This window comes from Silurus aristotelis (genome assembly GCF_946808225.1).
Source record: "Silurus aristotelis genome assembly, chromosome: 20".
NCBI classification, from domain to species: domain Eukaryota; kingdom Metazoa; phylum Chordata; class Actinopteri; order Siluriformes; family Siluridae; genus Silurus; species Silurus aristotelis.
The window spans coordinates 1,791,023-1,814,416 of NC_139593.1; the positions used below are offsets into that span (position 1 = coordinate 1,791,023).

At 38.6% G+C, this 23,394-nt stretch overlaps 1 protein-coding gene across 1 annotated transcript; it reads right to left on the reverse strand.

The window, feature by feature from the left end:
- Positions 1-561: 561 nt before the first annotated feature.
- Positions 562-22,890, reverse strand: LOC310715618 (uncharacterized protein). The gene is made up of 16 exons (XM_083522131.1): positions 22,667-22,890; positions 22,306-22,416; positions 21,605-21,760; positions 21,131-21,172; positions 19,208-20,993; positions 18,878-19,051; positions 17,203-17,376; positions 13,966-14,192; positions 10,187-10,222; positions 5,905-7,678; positions 5,602-5,775; positions 4,083-4,256; positions 3,760-3,921; positions 3,509-3,682; positions 2,560-2,606; positions 562-1,468 (listed from the first exon to the last, which is right to left on the reverse strand). Exons 1-16 carry the CDS (start codon positions 22,689-22,691, stop codon positions 924-926), a joined length of 5,781 nt encoding a protein of 1,926 aa, XP_083378257.1. The 5' UTR covers positions 22,692-22,890; the 3' UTR covers positions 562-923.
- Positions 22,891-23,394: the final 504 nt, after the last annotated feature.

Below are 23,394 nucleotides of genomic sequence, written 5' to 3' on the forward strand. Positions count from 1 at the left end.
TATGTCATACAGCACAAGAGCGGCCTCTAGAGGTGAATCACTGACACCACGTGCTGTTTATTTGATATGCCTTGATATCATACCTTGATTTGATATATTCATATTCATCATTCAGCATATTTTTGGATGGTTCAGTACTGTTTATATGACCTCTATATAGTAGGATAGAATATTTACAATAATGATTAAAGCAAATGGTTATAATATTGCAGTGGTGTCCCAATATTACTGAGTCACATATTCTGTGTTTTGGTTGTTCTTTCAGGAAGATTGAGAGAAGAAGCACTGCAATGCCACCAGTCACACATAAGATACACCAGAGCCTGAGCTTGGAACATGTAGACTGTCCTAATATTTACACCTCGCTCAGCTACAGTGTTTTTTTCAACTTCAACCGTTAAGTATGAAGGGGGGGGGGGGGGGGGGGGGTTTAAAGGTCTCACCCACCTTCACCACAGCAGTTATAATAATTCTCAAACCAGCCTGTCTGGCATTTTCCCTCATTCCGATGTTTGCTCTGATGGCACACGATTGGCTGATTAGAGAACACACACAGTGATAGTATTGTTTAAAAACATTTAATAAATACAAAAAAAGTATTTATAGAATCAAACAAATGGAGCAATAAATGTATATATTTACTAGATACCATCTGACTCGACAAATTTGTGATCTACACACCACACGCTTGTATGTTTGTTATTCTTGCGTCATTGTTTTAAAAGATCTTCAGTAACAGGCTTTGGGAAATGGATCACAGGATCTAGACTGTTGGCGATTGGAGGAATATCATCTGTTCCCGTATTATGTGCATGCTGTTCATGTTTTCCTGCACACCAGATTGACAGGAACCCAGAATGCTACACTGCTATAACATCTGTTGCATTGCCTTTATCATTTTATTATCCTTTATATTTTTCTATTTAATCCAGCTGACACAAAGTCACAGAGCCCTCTTCCAGACTGAACCCTGGATACACTGGCTTCTTAAACTCCGTGATGAACGTGTGTATGTGTGTAAGTGTGTGTGTATCTGCTGAGATGAAGTAAAAGGACAGTCTTCCAGCAGGCCAGTCCAGATACACACCTATCTGACGTGACTCCTTCATGAATATTTTGGTGTCCTCTGAATTGTGCCTGGCAAACACGTGATTTTTGAATAAAATACAGAGTGCCCAGGAGACCGGGTTTAACCCGAACTTCATGTGAGCATCCCACACTGGTAGATCTTCTGCATTCCTCTGTATATCAGGATACGTGATGGCAATTTCTAGTGATTCTCCTTCAGTACAGACCTCCCAGTAACAACGCTGGCTCAGAGCCTCGTTACACAGAACATGTCGATAACTCTGAAATCTGTCTGGGTGATCTGGGTATTCCTGGTTTTGGTGGATGTATGAGACCTTCCTGTTCGACAGATGCAGTTGTTTGTGGGCCGTGTCTGAGTTGAACGTGAGCTCACAGGCATCTGCAGGAGCAGAAAATATCTTCAATATTTAAGTTTTAGAAATAAGCACAAGCCAACATTAGCAATAACTTGATCAGCAATATATTAGTAGAAGTCGACCTATTAATTGGCACCGATAGTCGATTGTAATATCAGAAAAAAATCCATACTAGGGCTGTTGCTAGCAATTATTTTAGTAATGGAGGATTTTAGTAACAGGCCTCTTAAAATTAATAAGTGACTTGTTTCCTTTTTTGAAAAATTCACATATTATTGCTAAAGTTTCGACCAAGAATATCTGTGAAAACTAAACCCATTTGAGCATTTAATTGGAATTTTCATTCAAAATGTAATTACAAATGTATTAAATATAAAATTTCAGATTGCTTAAAAAAAAAAAGTTAATTAAATAAACTGGTATGTTTAATAAATGGTGTTTTCTTTATGTTTTAGTTTGAAATGATCCCAAATTTTTCGCAATTCTGAGTTTATTTCTCACAAACATCTAACATTTACTCGAGGAATCGTTTCAGCCCTAATCCATACCGATACGTCATACAGCACAAGAGCGACCTCTAGAGGTGAATCACTGACATCATGTGCTGTTTATTTGATATGCCTTGATATCATTCCTTGATTTGATATATTCATATTTATCATTCAGCATATTTTTGGATGGTTTAGTACTGTTTAAATGACCTCTATATAGTAGGACAGAATATCTACATTAATGATTATAGCAAATGGTTATAATATTGCAGTGGTGTCCCAATATTACTGAGTCACATGTTCTGTGTTTTGGTTGTTCTTTTAGGAAGATTGAGAGAAGAAGCACTGCAATGCCACCAGTCACACATAAGATACACCAGAGCCTGAGCTTGGAACATGTAGACTGTCCTAATATTTACAACTTCGCCCGTTAAGTATGAAACGGGTGGAACATTGTAAAAGGTCTCACCCACCTGCAAACATTCTCCAATGATTTTTGTTATTTCCAAATGATTTAGAGTTTTTGACTGATTACAGCTGGACTGGTTATAAAAGTAAGGGTGAACCAGAGATGGAACATGAAAGACAATGAGAGATGAAAAGAAACTGGCAGAGAAACTTACACTTTTTGATTCCCGCTTTGATAAATTTTTTACTTTTTGGTTCCATCCTACAGAAAGGAAGCAGAATTTTATTGTTGCATCATGACTATGTTCATTTACATTTATTTGAAAAACAGCACTGAATCTGTATTATAATTATCTGTGATTTCTACTGTAACTTAACTACATTCTACATTTCAAACTCAAATATTTGACTTTTTACTCAACTACATTTAGTAAAAATCAGTCGTCTCTTTTTATTTATGAGGATAAAAACACTACTGGTGAAACACGCAGCGAGTCACCAATCAGGATCGAGCGCACGCTCTGTTTTACTCGTGTTCTGATTGGTGCTTGGTGTATCTACTGATCACCAACATACAGTTCAGCATCAGTTCAACATCAAGCAGAACATTTAGAGAGGAATAAATGATGAAACTCCAGACTCGAACTCACCACCAGACATGTGACCTCATTTACACGTTTTTTTGAAGTAGTTATAAAGAAGGTTTTGGGTTCATGATCATTTTAATAGAAATCAATCAGTATTTGAGTCATTAATATCATTCTATTAATAGATCAGTGTGCTGAGAGTCACATTCGAGTCTTTTCACATAAACTGAGGTGATTAAGTAAAGAGGCTTGTGATAAAAATGATAATAGGAACATTATAGTTATAATAAATAAAAAAACTTTTGTACTTTTACTCAAGTGAAAGTTTAAAGGGACACTTTAACTGGAGTAACATTTCACTGAGTGTCTCTAATTTAACTCAAAAACATGCTCTGTGTCCTTCATCCACCACTGAATGTAATAATTTGTAGTAAATGGCAAAACGTATAGCTTCAGATTGTTCTCATAGTCTGCTGTAGCAATTGTACAATTTCCAAAAGGCCAAAACCTGTTCTAGCATGACAATGATAATGGGGGAAGAACAACAATGTACTCAAGAACTGGAGTAAAATCTTACTTGAGTGTCTCCAGTTTGCAGTTTGGATTATTCTGTAAATCAGAGAGCAGCTGTTCTCCTCCATCTCCTGGATTATTGTAGCTCAGATCAAGATCTTTCAGGACTGATGAGTTTGAACTCAGAGCCGAAGCCAGAAAAGAAAAACCTTCTTCTGTCACCAAACAACCAGACAATCTAAAAAAAAAAGAAGGAATTAACAGCAACCTTCTGACCAGCATGGATTAGATTTAGATTATCGCTTGAAAACTAACCCCAGTGTCTGCAGTTTGCACTGTTTATTGCTGAGTCCTTCAGAAATGTGCTTCACTCCTGAATCCCACAGATCATTGTTACTCAGGTCCAACTCTCTTAAGGTGTAGAGAATGGAGGAGAGGAATGAGCAGCTCTTCTCTGTGAGGTTACACCAGCTCAGCCTGGATTTAAAACACAACCAAAAATGACAGATGTTAAATTGATGTTAATTAAATTATGTAAAAAAAGATCATCTTAAACTTATACATAATGTGCAGTGTGGATGCATCTTTCAGTACGTCTAATAATTAAATTATTTATGAAGTTATTAATCAACACTTGCCTCAGAATTTCTAATTTACTGAAGACATTTTCCTGTCCAGCAAAAAGCAGCTCTACTGCTGTGTCCTGAAGGTCGTTGAAGCTCAGGTCCAGTTCAGTCAGAGAAGATGAAATTGAGAGGAGGGCTGACGTGAGTTCAGCACAGCTGCTTTGAGAGAAATGGCACTTTGCCAACCTTAAGACAGTGAATCAGGTTATAGTTAATAAGAGGATAGTTCAAATGTGTGGTTCTTTGCCATCAGGTATAAAATAGTTCAGGTATAAAATAGTAATTTGATTCATTTGCAAGTATTAGTTTTGAAAGTACTGGTCATAACAGCAGTTATGCTCACACCTTCATAGGAATACAATGTTCAGTCAGGATTTACATCTAATCATAGCACAAAGACATAGCTGGTTAAAGTGGTAAATGACTTGCTACTGGCCTCTGATCATCGACTCATTGCTTGTGTTACATGACTGTAGTGCACTTATTTTATACAAGTGAGATTCTGCCAATAGCAATATCGTACCAATAGTTTTTCCGGGTTGCATTATACAGCACTAGAGCGGACTCTGGATGTGAATCACTGACACCACATGCTGTTTGTTTAAAGTGTTCGAGGTATCTGTTTTTATTTATTTGGAGTGTTACTTTCTGTTTTAGTTTGAATGTATGTCTTTTGTTTTTCTCCATATTTTCTCAATAATATTTTTTAGATTATTTTTATTTTGGTAATACAGTTCAGAACTATTTTACATAGTGTTTGGGAGTAGCAGCTCAGTGGTTAAGGCTGTGGGTTAAGACTGTGTGTTTCAGGGGCACAGTCTCATGGCTGACCCTGCGCTCTGACCCCATTTTCCAAGCAAGCTAGGAAATGCGAAGAGATCATTTCACTGTGCTTTAATCTATATGTGACAAATAAAGGCTATTCTTTTTTTTTGTAAAAACAATCGGTTATCGGTGAGTACCATCCAACCTAGCTATCGATATCGGGAAAATCCACCTCTATATAAAAGTCTACCTCTATATATTAGGACAGAATGTATACACTAATGATTTTGGCAAATGGTTATAATAGTATAGTTGTGTTCCTACAATATATTACTGAATCATGTGTTTTGTTTGTTCTTTAAAAAATATTGAGAGAAGAGGTACAGCAATGCCACCAGTCACATGTACTGTAAGATACACCAGAGGTCAGCTGAGCTTGGAACAAGTAGATTCTCCTAATATTTACATAGTGATATTTATAAACACCTACTTCAATCAAAAGGTGCAGGCTATTTGTTGGTACCTTTAATAGTGAAAGCTAGTTTTCGCTTTACTAATGCCCCAAGATTATAAATAATATAATTATTGACAAAAAATTGACAACCAAAATAATTTAGGTTGAAACATATTTGTTTTAAGTTAAGCCTTCTGAGAACAGGCCTTTCTTAGGTGAAGTAGCAGATCTGGAGGGATCGTGGTTATAAAGTGTTTGGGTGAACTGGAAGGTTTGGATGCTGTAACCTGTGCTGTAACACACATTTCTCACCTCAGTATCTCCAGTTTACAATGTGGACTCTTCAGACCATCAGAAAGCAACTTTGCTCCCTTGTCAATTCTGTAATTATCACTCAGGTCCAGTGCTCTCAAAGCAGAGTTTTCTGCATCGAGAGCTGAAGCCACGGTCTCCCAGCACTCTTCAGTGAGCTCACAACCAGCAAGCCTGACAAAACACCACACAAACTTTCAAAGGGCTCAATGAACAGTGAGTGATGATACCATCAGTAGAAACCACCATATCAAGTATAAAAACCAGGGAGAAAAAGAGAAATAATAAAGAAATTTCTCTCACCAAGCTTTTCTGAAGCACCTCAAAGCAGGGATGAGTCTCCTGTTGGCTGAATTGGATCGGTTGAATTGTTTGGGGTGGAGTTCCTCGAAAACATCCCCAGACATCAACATCAAGTAGGCCAGAGTAGAGCAGTTTGAGGAGGATAATTCTCTGTCTGGTAAATTGTCTGTACAAAGATATTTCTTGATTTGCTTGTACAGGGATTCGTCTTTTAGTTCCATCAGACAGAAGAAGTGATTGATGGATGTCTCAGGGGGCAAATCAGGAGACTTGTTCTGCATTAGCCTGATGTACTGGATCACTTTGTCAATGCTCTTCTTGTTGATCTGTGTCTCTGTAAGAATTCCTTGCAGGAGTTTCTGATTGCTCTCAAGTGAAATTCCCAACAAGAATCGAAGAAAGAGATCTAAATGACCATTCTCAGTCTCCTTGGCTTTATCAACTGCCTTCTTCAGAAGAACATCCAGTTGGGTGTCTATATGAGGGTCTTCACTGAAGAAAAACTTTAACTCATCCATGTTTTTGTTCAGGTAGGAATTGAAAACATGGAGTGCAGCAAGAAACTCCTGAATGCTCAAATGAATGAAGCAGTAAATCTTCCTCTCATGAAGCACTGATTCTATCTTGAAGATCTCAGCACACATCCCTGAGCACTCTGAATCAACACTGACCTCAATACCACACTCTATCAGGTCTTCTTCATAGAACATGATGTTCCCATTTATCAGCTGTTTAAACGCCAGCATGGCCAATTCCAGGATCATTCCTTTGTTCATCTTCAGCAGTTTCTTCACATCTCGCACCACCTTGTCGTCATACTTCTGGTTTTTGGTGTTCATCTGTATAAGCAGGAAGTGGATGTACATTTCAGTCAGTGTAGCAGGAATTTCTTCACCATTCTTTTGAACCAGCATTGCTTGAAGCACCGTAGCAGTGATCCAGCAGAAGATAGGGATGTGGCACATGATGTAGAGGCTCCGAGATTTCTTAATCTGTGAGATGATCTGATTGGCTTCATTCCCATTTGTGATTCTCTTTTTAAAATACGCCTCCTTTTGCTTATCGGTGAATCCTCGCACTTCTGTAAACAAGCTCACATGCTCTGAAGGGATCTGATTGGCTGCTGCTGGTCGTGAGGTGATCCAGATCAGAGCAGAAGGAAGCAGCTTTCCTTCAATCAGGTTTGTGATGAGAGCATTCACAGGAGCTTTTTTTGTCACCTTTCTCACCATACTGGTGCTGAACTCCAGGGAAAGACGACTTTCATCAAGTCCATCAAAAACAAAAACAAGCTGGAGTTTGTATAAATCTGTATCACTGAGTTTTTCAAGATCAGGGTAGAAATCCTGCAGTAATTCATGAAGACTGTATTCTTCATCTTTAATCAAATTAATCTCTCGGAAAGGAAGGAGGAAAATGCAGTCTATGTTCTTGTTAGCATTTCCTTCAGCCCAATCGAGTATAAACTTCTGCACAGATACAGTTTTTCCGATTCCTGCGATTCCTTTGGTGAGCACAACTCGATTATCTTCATTAAAAATCTCATTGCAGTTGATTTGTTTTTCCTGAGATTTTTGAACACTAAAAGCTTTGTCCATTTTCAGAATCTCGTGTTCTTTGTTGACGTCTTTGAATTCTCCTTCGGTGATGTACAGCTGCGTGTAGACCTTCTTCAGAAGTGTTTTATTTCTTGCGTCATTTTTGCCTTCAAAAATGCACTCGATTTTCTTCTTCATGTCGGCTTTGTGATTCACCAGAAATCTCTTAAGAACATCTTTAGACAAAACGATATGAAGCAAAAAAAGAAAAGCAGCTTAGAACATTAAACGTATCTATGGCTATCAGATTTCTTCATTGCCCCGACTGTTTTGAGTTTACCCCTTTAATATACTATATTTTTATACATATTATAAATATATATTTATACCCCAGTGTGCCCTTTCCTCACGAAGTATATGCTCTACCCTCTGTCATTACAGAGATATTATGAATTTTGTAAACACAAGTAATAACACTGTGGTGGGCAAAGCTCCAGGTCATCATTCGAACTGAAGACTTTGGCAATCTAGCTAAATTTATCGGCATGTTATTAAAGGCGTTTGGATTTTGCAACTTAAAGCTCAACCTAGAAATTATTTTGGGGGAAGAACTTCCACAGTCTGAAGGTCCTTCTTAGCTTTAACTGCTGCTATGAGAAGAGAAAGGCTGGAGATGAAGAGAATGTGATCTTAAGCAGAGCTCCATTTAGAGGCCAACAGCATATCTTCCCAACTCCTGTCACTACATAAGCTACACAACACGGCCTGCCAAGTACAATTCTGTGCAGAATTACTGCACAGTTCAATAGTGCAGCCTCCCAAGTACTGATCTCATCGTTTGTTTTTGGTTTCTTGTTTTTTATATGTATGATCATGTTCTTTGGTCCCTTGTGAAGCTTCTGTTTAGTAACAGCGGGGCGAAAAAGTATTTAGTCAACCACCAATTGTGCAGGTTCTCCCACTTAAAAAGATGAGAGAGGCCTGTAATTTTCTTAATCGGTACACTTCAACTCTGAGAGACAAACTGAGAAAAAAAAGAATCCAGAAAATCACATTGTCTGATTTTTAAAGAATTTATTTTATAAATTATGGTGGAAAATAAGTATTTTGTCAATAACAAAAGTTCATCTCAATACTTTGTTATATTCTGTTTGTTGGCAATGGCAGAGATCAAACGTTTTCTGTGAGTCTCCACAAGGTTTTTACACACTGTTTCTGGTAGTTTGGCCCATTCCTCCATGCAGATCTCCTCTAGAGCAGTGATGTTTTTGGGCTGTCGCTGGGCAACACAGATTTTCAACTCCCTCCAAAGATTTTCTATGGGGTTGAGATCTGGAGACTGTCTAGGCCACTCCAGGACCTTGAAATGCTTCTTATGAAGCCACTTCTTGGTTGCCCGGGCGGTGTGTTTGGGATCATTGTCACGCTGAAAGCCCCAGCCACGTTTGTTCTTCAATGCCCTTGCTGATGGAAGGAGGTTTTCACTCAAAATCTCACGATACATGGCCCCATTCATTCTTTCTTTTACACGGATCAGTCGTCCTGGTCCCTTAGCAGAAAAACAGCCCCAAATCATGATGTTTCCACCCCCATGCTTTACAGTAGGCACGGTGTTCTTTGCCTGCAACTCTTTTCTTTCTCCTCCAAACACAAGTTGAGTTTTTACCAAAAAGTTCTATTTTGATTTTATATGTCTATATGACATTCTACCAATCCTCTTCTGGATCATCAAAATGCTCTCTAGCAAACTTCAGACAGGCCCGGACATGTACTGGCTTAAGCAGGGGGACACGTCTGGCACTGCAGGATTTGAGTCCCTGGCGGCGTAGTGTGTTACTGATGGTAGCCTTTGTTACTTTGGTCCCAGCTCTCTGCAGGTCATTCACTGTGTCCCGTGTGGTTCTGGGATTTTTGCTCACCGTTCTTGTGATCATTTTGACCCCACGGGGGTGAGATCTTGCGTCGAGCTCCAGATCGAGGGAGATTATCAGTGGTCTTGTATGTGCTCCATTTTCTAATAATTGCTCCCACAGTTAATTTCTTCACACCAAGCTGCTTACCTACTGCAGATTCAGTGTTCCAGCCTGGTGCAGGTCTACAGTTTTGTTACTGGTGTCCTTTGACAGCTCTTTGGTCTTGGCCATAGTGGAGTTTGTAGTCTGACTGTTTGAGGTTGTGGAAAGGTGTCTTTAATACTGATAACGAGTTCAAACAGGTGCTATTAATATAGATAACAAGTGGAGTACAGAGGAGCCTCTTAAAGAAGACGTTACAGGTCTGTAAAAATTGCTTTTTATTTTTAGGTGACCAAATACCTATGTCCACCATACTTTGCAAATAAATTCTTTAAAATATCAGACAATGTGATTTTCTGGATTTCTTTTCTCATTTTGTCTCTCATAGTTGAAGTGTATCTATGATGAAAATTACAGGCCTCTCTCATCTTTTTAAGTGGGAGAACCTGCACAATTGGTGGCTGAATAAATACATTATTGGCCCACTGTATTTGTTATTAGATGTATTTAGTTAGATATGTTTATTGTGTTCCTTCCTGAATTCTCACCTTCATCTGTGTTGACTATAAGATTAGACAATATAATCATTGTAACAATAGTATTTAATGGAGTTTAAAACATAATTCTTGCTTTTGGTCTCTCGCTTCTAAACAAGTTAAAAACATTAAACAATAGTGGACCCTCAGCAAAAAAATGTGCATGAGTAAGAGAGTAAAGTTACTTATTTACCCAAATTTTCCTTTTCAGTTGCTGTTCGGGGAGCTTCTGCAGAACACCGGACACACACACACACACACACACACACACACACACACACACACACACACAAACACACAAACACACAGAAACAAAAAGATTAACTGATCAAAGAATATTCTTTAAATGACAGTATGTTAATAGGAACTTTAATTTCTAAAGTTTTGGACCAATTTTAAGACCTTTTGTCTTAGTTAATTAATGTCATTTTAATAGAAATGTATGTTTCTAGATTTTCACTAGATAGATAGATAGATAGATAGATAGATAGATAGATAGATAGATAGATAGATAGATAGATAGATAGATAGATAGATAGATGCAAATCTCATTAACCCATATTTTATTTACAGTAGAACATAGAAAACACAAAATATTTTAAATATAATAATATGGCAGCAACACGTCTCGAAAATGTTGGGACAGAGGCAACAAAAGTCTGGAAAAGTAAGTGATACTAACAAGGAAGAGCTGGAAGAACATTCAGTAACTGGTGAGGGTAATTACAGCAGGCCAGTAAGATGATTGGGTATAAATAATGTATCTTAGAGTCACTCAGAAGTAAAGATGGGTGGAGCTTCAGAAATCTGAAAAGCTTCTACAAATTGTGGAACATTTTAAAATGAATGTTCCTTAACATAAAATTTCAAAGACTTGAAATATATTATCATCTACAATACATAGGTTCATCAAAAGATTCCAGCAATATGAGGAGATCTCTGTGAGCAAGGGGCGAGACCGAAACGCCCTGTAAAACGTTTTTGAAATGTGTTGCAGCTATCAATTTCCAAAATTAGCCTATACCTTCTTCAAAATGTGGGTTTATGAGATTTGATATAATTATGTTAAAATAAATGTTTCTTAACATAAAATTTCAAAGACTTCAAATACAGTGAGGAAAATCAGTATTTGAACACCCTGCTATTTTGCAAGTTCTCCCACTTAGAAATCATGGAGGGGTCTGAAATTGTCATCGTAGGTGCATGTCCACTGTGAGAGACATAATCTAAAAAAAAAAAAATATCCAGAAATCACATTGCATGATTTTTTAACTATTTATTTGTATGATGCAGCTGCAAATAAGTATTTGAACACCTGAGAAAGTCAATGTTAATATTTGGTACAGAAGCCTTTGTTTGCAATTACAGAGGTCAAACGTTTCCTGTAGTTTTTCACCAGGTTTGCACACACTGCAGGAGGGATTTTGGCCCACTCCTCCACACAGATCTTCTCTAGATCAGTCAGGTTTCTGGCCTGTCGCTGAGAAACATGGAGTTTGAGCTCCCTCCAAAGATTCTCTATTGGGTTTAGGTCTGGAGACTGGCTGGGCCATGCCAGAACCTTGATATGCTTCTTACAGAGCCACTCTTTGGTTATCCTGTTTGAGTGCTTCGGGTCATTGTCACGTTGGAAGACCCAGCCTCGACCCATCTTCAATGCTCTAACTGAGGGAAGGAGGTTGTTCCCCAAAATCTCGCAATACATGGCCCCGGTCATCCTCTCCCTAATACAGTGCAGTCGCCCTGTCCCATGTGCAGAAAAACACCCCCAAAACATGATGCTACCACCCCCATGCTTCACAGTAGGGATGGTGTTCTTGGGATGGTACTCATCATTCTTCTTCCTCCAAACACGTTTAGTGGAATTATGACCCAAAAGTTCTATTTTGGTCTCATCTGACCAGATGACTTTCTCCCATGACTCCTCTGGATCATCCAAATGTTAATTGTCAAACTTAAGACGTGCCTGGACATGTGCTGGTTTAAGCAGGGGAACCTTCCGTGCCATGCATGATTTCAAACCATGACATCTTAGTGTATTACCAACAGTAACCTTGGAAACGGTGGTCCCAGCTCTTTTCAGGTCATTGACCAGCTCCTCCCGTGTAGTTCTGGGCTGATTTCTCACCTTCCTTAGGATCATTGAGACCCCACGAGGTGAGATCTTGCATGGAGCCCCAGTCCGAGGGAGATTGACAGACATGTTTAGCTTCTTCCATTTTCTAATGATTGCTCCAACAGTGGACCTTTTTTCACCAAGCTGCTTGGCAATTTCCCCGTAGCCCTTTCCAGCCTTGTGGAGGTGTACAATTTTGTCTCTAGTGTCTTTGCACAGCTCTTTAGTCTTGGCCATGTTAGTAGTTGGATTCTTACTGATTGTATGGGGTGGACAGGTGTCTTTATGCAGCTAATGACCTCAAACAGGTGCATCTAATTTAGGATAATAAATGTAGTGGAGGTGGACATTTTAAAGGCAGACTAACAGGTCTTTGAGGGTCAGAATTCTAGCTGATAGACAGGTGTTTAAATACTTATTTGCAGCTGTATCATACAAATAAATAGTTTAAAAATCATATATTGTGATTTCTGGATTTTTTTTTTAGATTATGTCTCTCACAGTGGACATGCACCTACGATGACAATTTCAGACCCCTCCATGATTTCTAAGTGGGAGAACTTGCAAAATAGCAGGGTGTTCAAATACTTATTTTCCTCACTGTATATTATCATCTACAATACATAAGTTCATCAAAAGATTCCAACAATCTGAGGAGATCTCTGTGAGCAAGGGGTGAGACCGAAACACCCTGTCAAAACTTGGAGTCAGGGTTGTATTCTTTTATTTTGCTTGCTCTTTAACACAAGTGCAATCACTTCTACACTTCTACAGTTCAATATCACATCTCACATTAAAAGTGAAAGTAAAAGAAGAACTGGTTTATTTTTTGTTAAATTGGTAACCACTGACACAAAAGTCACAAAACAATTAGACAATAACCATGAGAGGAAAACCATAGACATTTTATAAATATATAAAAAAAATTAATTCCATATAAATATATACAGTAATCCCCCTTTTTTCGCGGTGTTTACTTTCCAAAACCGCCTGCGATAAACACCCCAAAAATGCTATTTTATGTATTAACATTTTACTTCGTTTTATAATTAATAATTCTATTTTATTTATAAATGTCATTATTCAACATAAAACTCCATAAAAACTATGATCTATAAGAGACGGGGAAAATCAGCCAAACTAATTAGATATGTGGCAAATGCAATTCCGCAATAAACCGGGGCGCCAGATTCAAACCACAGTAAAGCGGGGGATTACTGTATATATATATATATATATATATATATATATATATATATATATATATATATATATATATATATATATACACACACACACACACACACACACACACACACACTTAATTTTTTAAAAGTATTGGGTCACCTGATTTTTTCTGCTATATGTGGTTACTGTTACCTCAAAACTGGAGGCACTCAATCGTACAGGACGTCTTTAGATGGCGCTATAATATTTTGCATTCACTTGAACTTGGACCTGTGCACAAAGTGAGCTCTTTTGAAGATCTGGTTTACATGCTTTGGAGAGGAAGATCTCCTGCTATAGAGCTCTGATCTCATCCCTACTGAACACCTTTGGGATGAATGTGAACACTGACTGCACCCCAGGTCTCCTCACCTACATCAGTACCTCCCTCTCATAACACCCTTGTGGCTGATGAACACAACTATCAATAAGCACACTCCAAAATCTAGTGGGACATCTTCCCAGAAGAGTGGAGGGAATTATAAGAGCAGATTGAGACTAAATGTGGAATGCGATGCTCAAAAATCACATACCGTAGTTATGAGCAGGTGACCCAATACTTTTTGAAATATAGTGTGTGCGTATATATAATATATTAATAAATAGTAATTGTATAAATAATTACATACGAGCATAAGCAGTGCCGGCTGTGCTGCTGAATGTAGCACCATCAGTGATTGTGGTGTTAACAAGCACAGGAGCATAAACATTAACATGCTCCTTAGCAGTCACACAAACAGAGAGTCCAGGAGGAGGCAGGGTTGGAGCTGTGTGGAAAATCATCATCATAATCATAACCATAATGATACATGTGATAAAGATACAGAAAGTCCTCTGTAGGTCAGCGGTACAGTAACTGCATGGCCACAAATACAGCATTAAACACAGAAATAAGATCAAATCTTCTTGTTACCAGTGTTCTCCTGAGTGTTCATGGCTCAAGTCAGTTCTCTCTTTTCCCAAATCCACACTACGATTTATCTTCACTCAGTGAGGAAATCAAAGGTAAAAATAAAACATGTGGACATTCATAAGTACACAAATGTGTGTTTATGCGTATATTTCGGATATATAGATACAAACAATGGGAACACATGATATTAACAGAATACTTCCACCACCATGCTTCATAGTCAGGATAGTGTTCTTAATCTGGTGCTCATTGATGGATTTCTTTGACTTTGTTCACAATACCACAGGCTGCCAGTTCACTTCCTCAAAACTCTCTCTTATCTCTAATGCGTCTTTTTACATCAGGTTTTCACGCAATTCTGTTTCCTCTCAAGAACTCGCATGCTCAGAGAGAACGCTTACAGATGTTGTCTAACACAGGAAATGCCACCTACTAAAAATATTCTAAAATTCATGTATTTTCTACTAATATTTTTATTCTCATTCATGTCGATTTGAATCAAAAACGATGTGCAAAAACTGGAAAAAAAAAAATGCAAACTTGTGTATTTTCATTAGAGCTTTTAGACTTTTGGAGCCCATGGTGTGTTTCATAATCTTTTACAGGTTGAGTGTGTACACAAGTACAACACACACACACACACACACATATATACGTATTGTGTGTGTTGTGTGTCTGTAAAAACTGACCGATTGCATTTTCTTCTGTTTTTACTCGCAGTTCTGTTTTATCACTGCAACTTTTTCTTTCTTTCCGTTTGTTTTTTTTTACTCACCGTTTGGAAACATCCGAATCACTTGCATGCAATAATAAGATCATTTTACAAAACCAAAAACATTAAAAACCCATCCTGCATGCTGTATCAGTATCAGAGTGCAGTCCAGGAGCATTAATCACTTTAATGTTTCAAATCGAAAAAACTCACTTCCTCTAAAACAGCCGACATGATCTAAAGCAAGAAGTTATGAAGTATGGAAAGCCAACAGGGTCAACACACAGACACTTCCCCAGCAGCGTAACTTCAACGATGAGCGTCAAACCATGATGACGCAACATCTCAGGGAAAACGTGGGAGCGAATCATAGGGGAAATGAGTTTTTGTATGTTTTTATTTTTATAACGTTTTCTCCTGAACTCCTGAATTTTTTTTGACCATTGTTTGAGTTGTCGCCAGATCCAGTGGTTTTCATAAAAAAATTCAAATAAAAATAGTTTATATATGAGCATCTCCAGACTCTTAATGTTGGGCCATCGAGCAAATCCCTTAACCCTCAGTTGTATAAATAAGATTATAGATAGATAGATAGATAGATAGATAGATAGATAGATAGATAGATAGATAGATAGATAGATAGATAGATAGATAGATAGATAGATAGATAGATAGATAGATAGATAGATAGATAGATGCAAATCTCATTAACCCATATTTTATTTACAGTAGAACATAGAAAACACAATATATTTTAAATATAATAATATATTTAAAATACATGTCTCGAAAATGTTGGGACAGAGGCAACAAAGTCTGGAAAAGTAAGTGATACTAACAAGGAAGAGCTGGAAGAACATTCAGTAACTGGTGAGGGTAATTACAGCAGGCCAGTAAGATGATTGGGTATAAATAATGTATCTTAGAGTCACTCAGAAGTAAAGATGGGTGGAGCTTCAGAAATCTGAAAAGCTTCTACAAATTGTGGAACATTTTAAAATGAATGTTCCTTAACATAAAATTTCAAAGACTTCAAATATATTATCATCTACAATACATAGGTTCATCAAAAGATTCCAGCAATATGATGACGCAACATCTCAGGGTAAACGTGGGAGCGAATCATAGGGGAAATGAGTTTTTGTATGTTTTTATTTTTATAACGTTTTCTCCTGAACTCCTGGATTTTTTTGACCATTGTTTGAGTTGTCGCCAGATCCAGTGGTTTTTATAAAAAAATTCAAATAAAAGCTAGCTAAGTGTTAAAATATTGGATTTCTAATATAATAGTTTATATATGAGCATCTCCAGACTTTTAATGTTGGGCCATCGAGCAAATCCCTTAACCCTCAGCTGCTTAGTTGTATAAATAGGATAAAGGAATCTGCCAAATGCTACTCATTTTTTTTAAAAGAAGGAATTTCACTTCATTTATTATGTTATTTACAGATCATATTTATTAGCATTCAAAACAGCAACATTTGACTGGATGCAGAACATGCGTTTCTCTCGGCTGCACTGCTTCCAGTACGTGAGTGTGGATGTCAGATTTTTTTGACCAATCAGATTTCAGCCTCTTTGTGCTGCCATGTCAATCTAATCTGCTCAGAGCCTTTAAAGTCAGTGCTGCTGGCCTTTTTACCATAGAGAATATTACCAACGGGTCTGTTTCTTTAATTAATCAGACTCCATATTCGCCTCACAGGGCAGTTAGCACACTAGCCCGAGAAAGGGTTTGTTCTTCACTTCCAGACCAGTGAATACGAGCAGTACCACTGGATTACAGCCTCTGGGGGGCGCTGCACATTATGAGTCTGCATCTCTGGTGATTAGGTTGTATTTTATTCACATCTTTATTTTTTTGTCATGTTATTAGACAAATATTAATTATAAACTGCTCCAGATGTTGTAGGTGCACAGTTGTGGTTGTAGTGTAGAGGTTTGGAGTTTAACTGGGTTTGTTGCTTTAGTAAAATGATATTCACCCTCCATATGTGAAATGCCTCGCTCTCTGTAATGCCACGTGTTGTTATATTGTGTTTTTGTATTGTATTGATGGTTTCTATAATTGCGATGTGATAGTGGTGTATTAAGAGGTGGATTAAGTCGGGTACGTCCTCACTGAAGACCCAGGTACCAAATGCACGGCCCACCACTGCATGTACATAATGTGCCAATTGGATGCATCTTTCAGTACGTCTAATAATTAAACTAATTTTGCAGTTATTTATCAACACTTGCCTCAGAACTTGTAGTTTATCAAAGACATTTTCCTGTTTAGCAAAAAGCAGCTCTACTGCTGTGTCCCGGAGGTCATTGTTGCTCAGGTCCAGTTCAGTCAGAGAAGATGAAATTGAGAGGAGGGCTGAAGTGAGTTCAGCACAGCTGCTTTGGGAGAAATGGCATCTTGCCAACCTTAAGACAGTGAATAAAGTTAGCATAAACGTATAGTCAAATTCATAAGGGTGGGTCATTATCATTAACAATTTTATAAATATTGATAGTACGAAAAAAAAATTTCTCAATTATATAAACTCAATGAGGTGAAGGGAAAGTGTTACAGAGCATGAAACCATGTGAGAGAAACACTAAGCCAGCAAAAGTAATTATAAAACTACTAGTTTTAGAAAACTATTTTTTAACTGTTTATAACCTGTCTCATCTCCTCTAGGTTTCAGCACTTGTGTCCAAACCCAGTTCTGGGGAAGATTTGCTGTCATGGTGTCCTTGCCACTTGCAAAGTTTGAACAAATGCTCATCAGCATCCACCAGACTCCACACCAGGATTTCCTAGAATTGTGCTACCAGGAAATGCTACTGAGGCTGGGGCCTGGCAGGTGATATAGAACCTGGTCCAGTAGTAAAGTAGCAGCCTCGACAGCCAATTCAATATACTCCGTAAACATTCCCCAATGTATTGGAGCATGATGTAGAAAAGTGGGGTTGGACAAACTCATAGCAGGCAGTCCACCTACTACAGCTACTGTAAGCGGTAGCCCAGGCCATGGCTCGACAACGTCTCTTCATAAACCCGCCAAAGTGCCTTAACTGGAAAATGGAAAGTCGTCTATTCTTCAACAGGTCAGCTGTGCCCCTTAACAGCTTTTCCTAACTGGCAGTCAAGATTTGGGTATTTTCCAGGTAATGCCCCCGACCTGATTGCTGACTGCGCAGCATGTACTTCCAGGTTTAAGCTGTGCAGATGCTGACAGTACAAACTGCCAAACAGTAACCCCAGCAGAGACACGCAACTTAACCACCAGCAAAGAATGCAGTACTTCGAAGCAATTAGTAGCCTGCCCACAGAATATTGATGACTTATTGAGGTGGCTGTCCATCCAGAACTTCCTTCTGCTGTGTTGGCGCTAGCAGTCTTATTGAGATTCGCCATATATTAGTGTTTACCCAAATCCTTCAAGATAACTGTGAGGGCGTGGATGCTAGCAGTGTAATAAAGTAGAGGGAAAATTGTAAACCTCATGGTGCTGAATGGGGAGCGATGGAAGAATAGCTCCAGTGCAGGGCTAAGGACCATCTGATGGCATCTGCGCACTGGTAAGCCCTCTCCTTATATTGCCCTTTCCCTTTTCCCTGATCTACCTGGTCTCACCTACCACCACTGCTCTCTCAACCCTTTTGTATGTCTAAAACATTGCAGGTAACCTGGGTATTTTTAGGACCAATGCCATGTGATGGAGATGGACATGTTGGTCTGAAACCCCAATGTGCCACAAGGTGCCCTCACTTGAGCAATACATGGGTGTCCAAGGGTTTAAATACCATGAATCTGTGGAGCTGTAATCAGACCTTATTTTTACTAAAACTTATGTAGTGCTTGTCATGTGATACTCGTCCTGAATGTATTTACAGTGTAACAATGTTGTATTCCATATTTAATCCAACACACATTTCTCACCTCAGTATCTCCAGTTTACAATGTGGACTCTTCAGTCCATCAGAAAGCAACTTTGCTCCCTTGTCAATTCTGTAATTATCACTCAAGTCCAGTGCTCTCAGAGCAGAGTTTTCCGCCTCGAGAGCAGAAGCCACGGTCTCCCAGCACTCTTCAGTGAGCTCACAACCGGCAAGCCTGACAAAACACCACACAAACTTTCAATTGCCATTTGAAAGCATTCATGTAACTGTAAGAGGATCAATGGATATTGAGTGATGGTACATTCTAGACCACCGTGACAATTTAAAAAACCAGGAAGTAAAAGAGAAATGATTAAGAAATTTCTCTCACCAAGCTTTTCTGAAGCACCTCATAGCAGGGATGAGTCTCCTGTAGGATGAATTGGATGGGTTGAATTGTTTGGGGTGGAGTTCCTCAAAAACATCCCCAGACATCAACATCAGGTAGGCGAGAGTTGAGCAGTTTGAGGAGGTTAATTCTCTGTCTGGTAAATTGTCTGTACACAGATATTTCTTGATTTGCTTGTACAGGGATTCGTCTTTCAGTTCCATCAGACAGAAGAAGTGATTGATGGATGTCCCAGGGGGCAAATCAACATAATTGTTCTGCATTTGCCTGATGTACTGGATCACTTTGTTAATGCTCTTCTTGTTGATCTGTGTCTCTGTAAGAATTCCTTGCAGGAGTTTCTGATTGCTCTCAAGTGAAATTCCCAACAAGAATCGAAGAAAGAGATCTAAATGACCATTCTCAGTCTCCTTGGCTTTATCAACTGCCTTCTTCAGAAGAACATCCAGTTGGGTGTCTATATGAGGGTCTTCACTGAAGAAAAACTTTAACTCATCCAGGTTTTTGTTCAGGTAGGAATTAAAAACATGGAGTGCAGCAAGAAACTCCTGAATGCTCAAATGAATGAAGCAGTAAATCTTCCTCTCATAAAGCACCGATTCTTTCTTGAAGATCTCAGCACACATCCCTGAGCACTCTGAATCAACACTGACCTCAATACCACACTCTATCAGGTCTTCTTCATAGAACATGATGTTCCCATTTATCAGCTGTTTAAACGCCAGCTTGGCCAGTTTTAGGATCGTTCCTTTGTTCATCTTCAGCAGTTTCTTCACATCTCGCTCCACCTTGTCGTCATACTTCTGGTTTTTGGTGTTCATCTGTATAAGCAGGAAGTGGATGTACATTTCAGTCAGTGTAGCAGGAATTTCTTCACCATTCTTTTGAACCAGCATTGCTTGAAGCACCGTAGCAGTGATCCAGCAGAAGATGGGGATGTGACACATGATGTAGAGGCTCCGAGATTTCTTAATCTGTGAGATGATCTGATTGGCTTCATTCTCATTAGTTATTCTCTTTTTAAAATACGCCTCCTTTTGCTTATCGGTGAATCCTCGCACTTCTGTAAACAAGCTCACATGCTCTGAAGGGATCTGATTGGCTGCTGCTGGTCGTGAGGTGATCCAGATCAGAGCAGAAGGAAGCAGCTTTCCTTCAATCAGGTTTGTGATGAGAGCATTCACAGGAGCTTTTTTTGTCACCTTTCTCACCATACTGGTGCTGAACTCCAGGGAAAGACGACTTTCATCAAGTCCATCAAAAACAAAAACAAGCTGGAGTTTGTATAAATCTGTATCACTGAGTTTTTCAAGATCAGGGTAGAAATCCTGCAGTAATTCATGAAGACTGTATTCTTCATCTTTAATCAAATTAATCTCTCGGAAAGGAAGGAGGAAAATGCAGTCTATGTTCTTGTTAGCATTTCCTTCAGCCCAATCGAGTATAAACTTCTGCACAGATACAGTTTTTCCGATTCCTGCGATTCCTTTGGTGAGCACAACTCGATTATCTTCAATAAAAATCTCATTGCAGTTGATTTGTTTTTCCTGAGATTTTTGAACACTAAAAGCTTTGTCCATTTTCAGAATCTCGTGTTCTTTGTTGACTTCTTTGAATTCTCCTTCGGTGATGTACAGCTGCGTGAAGACCTTCTTCAGAAGTGTTTTAGTATCCGCATTCTTTTTGCCTTCAAAAATGCACTCGATTTTCTTCTTCATGCCGGCTTTGTGATTCACCAGAAATCCCTGTAGATCATCTGCAGACATGTCTGTGTGGCACAAAAGAACAGAAGGAGCTTCAGCAAGATGATGTCAAAGGACATGAAGATGTGGATTTGTGTGTTGATATTTTAAAATACAACTTAGTTCACTTAAAATATGTCTAAATTAAAAAAAAATATCTCACTTTTTCCCAAATTTTTCTTTTCCCAATCAGGTCGCAAAGCTTCTGGAGACACAAAAAAAATATTGAAATGAAGAACAGAATGACAGAAGGCTCAAAGTTTCTCCTCTAGCGTTGTTAAACATCAACCACTGTGGAAAGGTCGCGCTACACACTCATGTACCAATACATGATCATATGATTCAACACAATAGTGAAAAGCATCAAACTACAAGGCAACATTTTACATTTTCACCATCATTATTGCATTTATCTTCTCTGCATTTCTAGCTAACTTTCTAACTATCCAGATAAAACTGTCCAGTTTGCACTTTAACACTATCACTCTCTCGGCCTGTGATCTGATCTGAGCTGAAAGTAAACTAAAAACTGGGTCTTTTATTGCTGTGCAATGACAACAGATGCAGAACTCTGGTCAAACATTCTCCAATTAGTGTGAGAGCAAATGAATATACATAAAAAAAAAAAAGTCCATACGAGTGGAAGCAGTGCTGGCTGTACTGTTGAGGAGAACATGATCGGAGAAGGTGTTGTTTAAGAGCGCAGGAACGTAAACGTTACTCCCATTTTCAGCGTTTACGACAACACGGATTCCAGCAGGGGGAGCAGCAGGAGACTGGGCTGGAGCTGGGTCTAAAATAACAATAATCATAATAGAGAACATTTAAAGTAACACAGAAAAGTGGATCTCGAATAAATGAATCATTATCAGTAAATATCCAGAACTCGTAAGGGTCTTAGAGCGCAACCCCCGCGAGTTCCGAAAACCAGCGAATTTCAGATGCACCACCGCAGCCCCTATGGTACCTTAATGAATTCATCTAGACATTATGTCATGTTAATACGATAACGCGTTTGAAAAAAAATTTTTAGTTACAAAATTCCTAACGTTCCTTAACATTCGGTCCGATTCCACAACTTGCTGTTAGTCAGATTCCAAATGAGAACCCGCAAACTTTCTGAGCCGTTTTAGGAAGTTATAGTTAAAAGACATTCTGCTGTTTCCCAAGCTGATAACAGTGGACGGATAAGAAACAAACAAACGCTGTAAAAATCCTTATGTTTTATGGTGCAATAACTTGTGCTACACGGTTGTAGGTCAGAGGTGCAGTGACGATACACACAGAAATACAGGAAGGAACAGGAAGGAAGTAGACAAAATGCTCATGGTACAGTACCACAAACATGTCGAGAGCTTCTGGTGCAGGTCCCTGATCTCTTTTTCCAGATCCAAACTAAGCAAATGATCACCAGGTGAAGGAACAGCAGCTCGACATCATTTTCACTCACTGAGGAATGAGAGAAATATATATACAAACAGAAACACATTATATATATATATATATATATATATAGAGAGAGAGAGAGAGAGAGAGAGAGAGAGAGAGAGAGAGAGATACTGTACATACACAAATCCAGATGTGCTGACTCTGAACATCTGGACGTCTGTGTGTCCAGTCAATAAACACTTAACCTATATTCTGATTTTGAACACATTCCACTTCTCTATTCATTCTTTCTTTTTTCTATTTAACTCACCGGTTGGAAACATCCCTCCTTCCATCCATTACATAATAAATGTATTTATTTGACAGGATCTTGCTGTAGTCGGTATCTGAGAGTCATAACGCAGGTTAAAGAACAGCACCAGGAGGTTAATCATCTCGGAGTTCTCGATTTCATGTATACAGCAAAATGAAAGAATGTTTGACTGCTGATATCCACAAAATGAAACTAAAACTAACGCAACTCAAAGCGACTCTGAAATCAGTGCATACTTTGATTCTGGACATATGAAGGTGGAGAGAAAAAAGTCTGGGACTCTATGAGAAAGAATCCTTGAAAGAAACCAGATTGAAATCCATCCTCATCCTCAACACCAGACGATTTCATTATTAATCAGTTCCTTCTGTAACTGTACTACATGGTCACAATACTGATATAGTTTTTTAGTAGATTTTTCTAAGATGTCTATATGGGAACATCTTCAGCAGCAGCAAGGGGTCAACAAGTGATGAGAACTCTATCCAGAAATGCACCAGGATCGATCAGGTCTGGAGAAAAGAAAGGACAGGACAGGATGACTGGTATCGGTAGATGACTGGTAGCATTAAGGGAGAGATGAGCATCTCTCCCTTAATGCTCTAGAGGGCAGTAGAGTGCCTTTATCAAAGATCATTCCACAATGGCAGGAGGTGTGTATGTAGGATGTGTGATGAACACAGATGGCAATCTATGCATTTCACATCTAGATCTTCAGTGGTGTC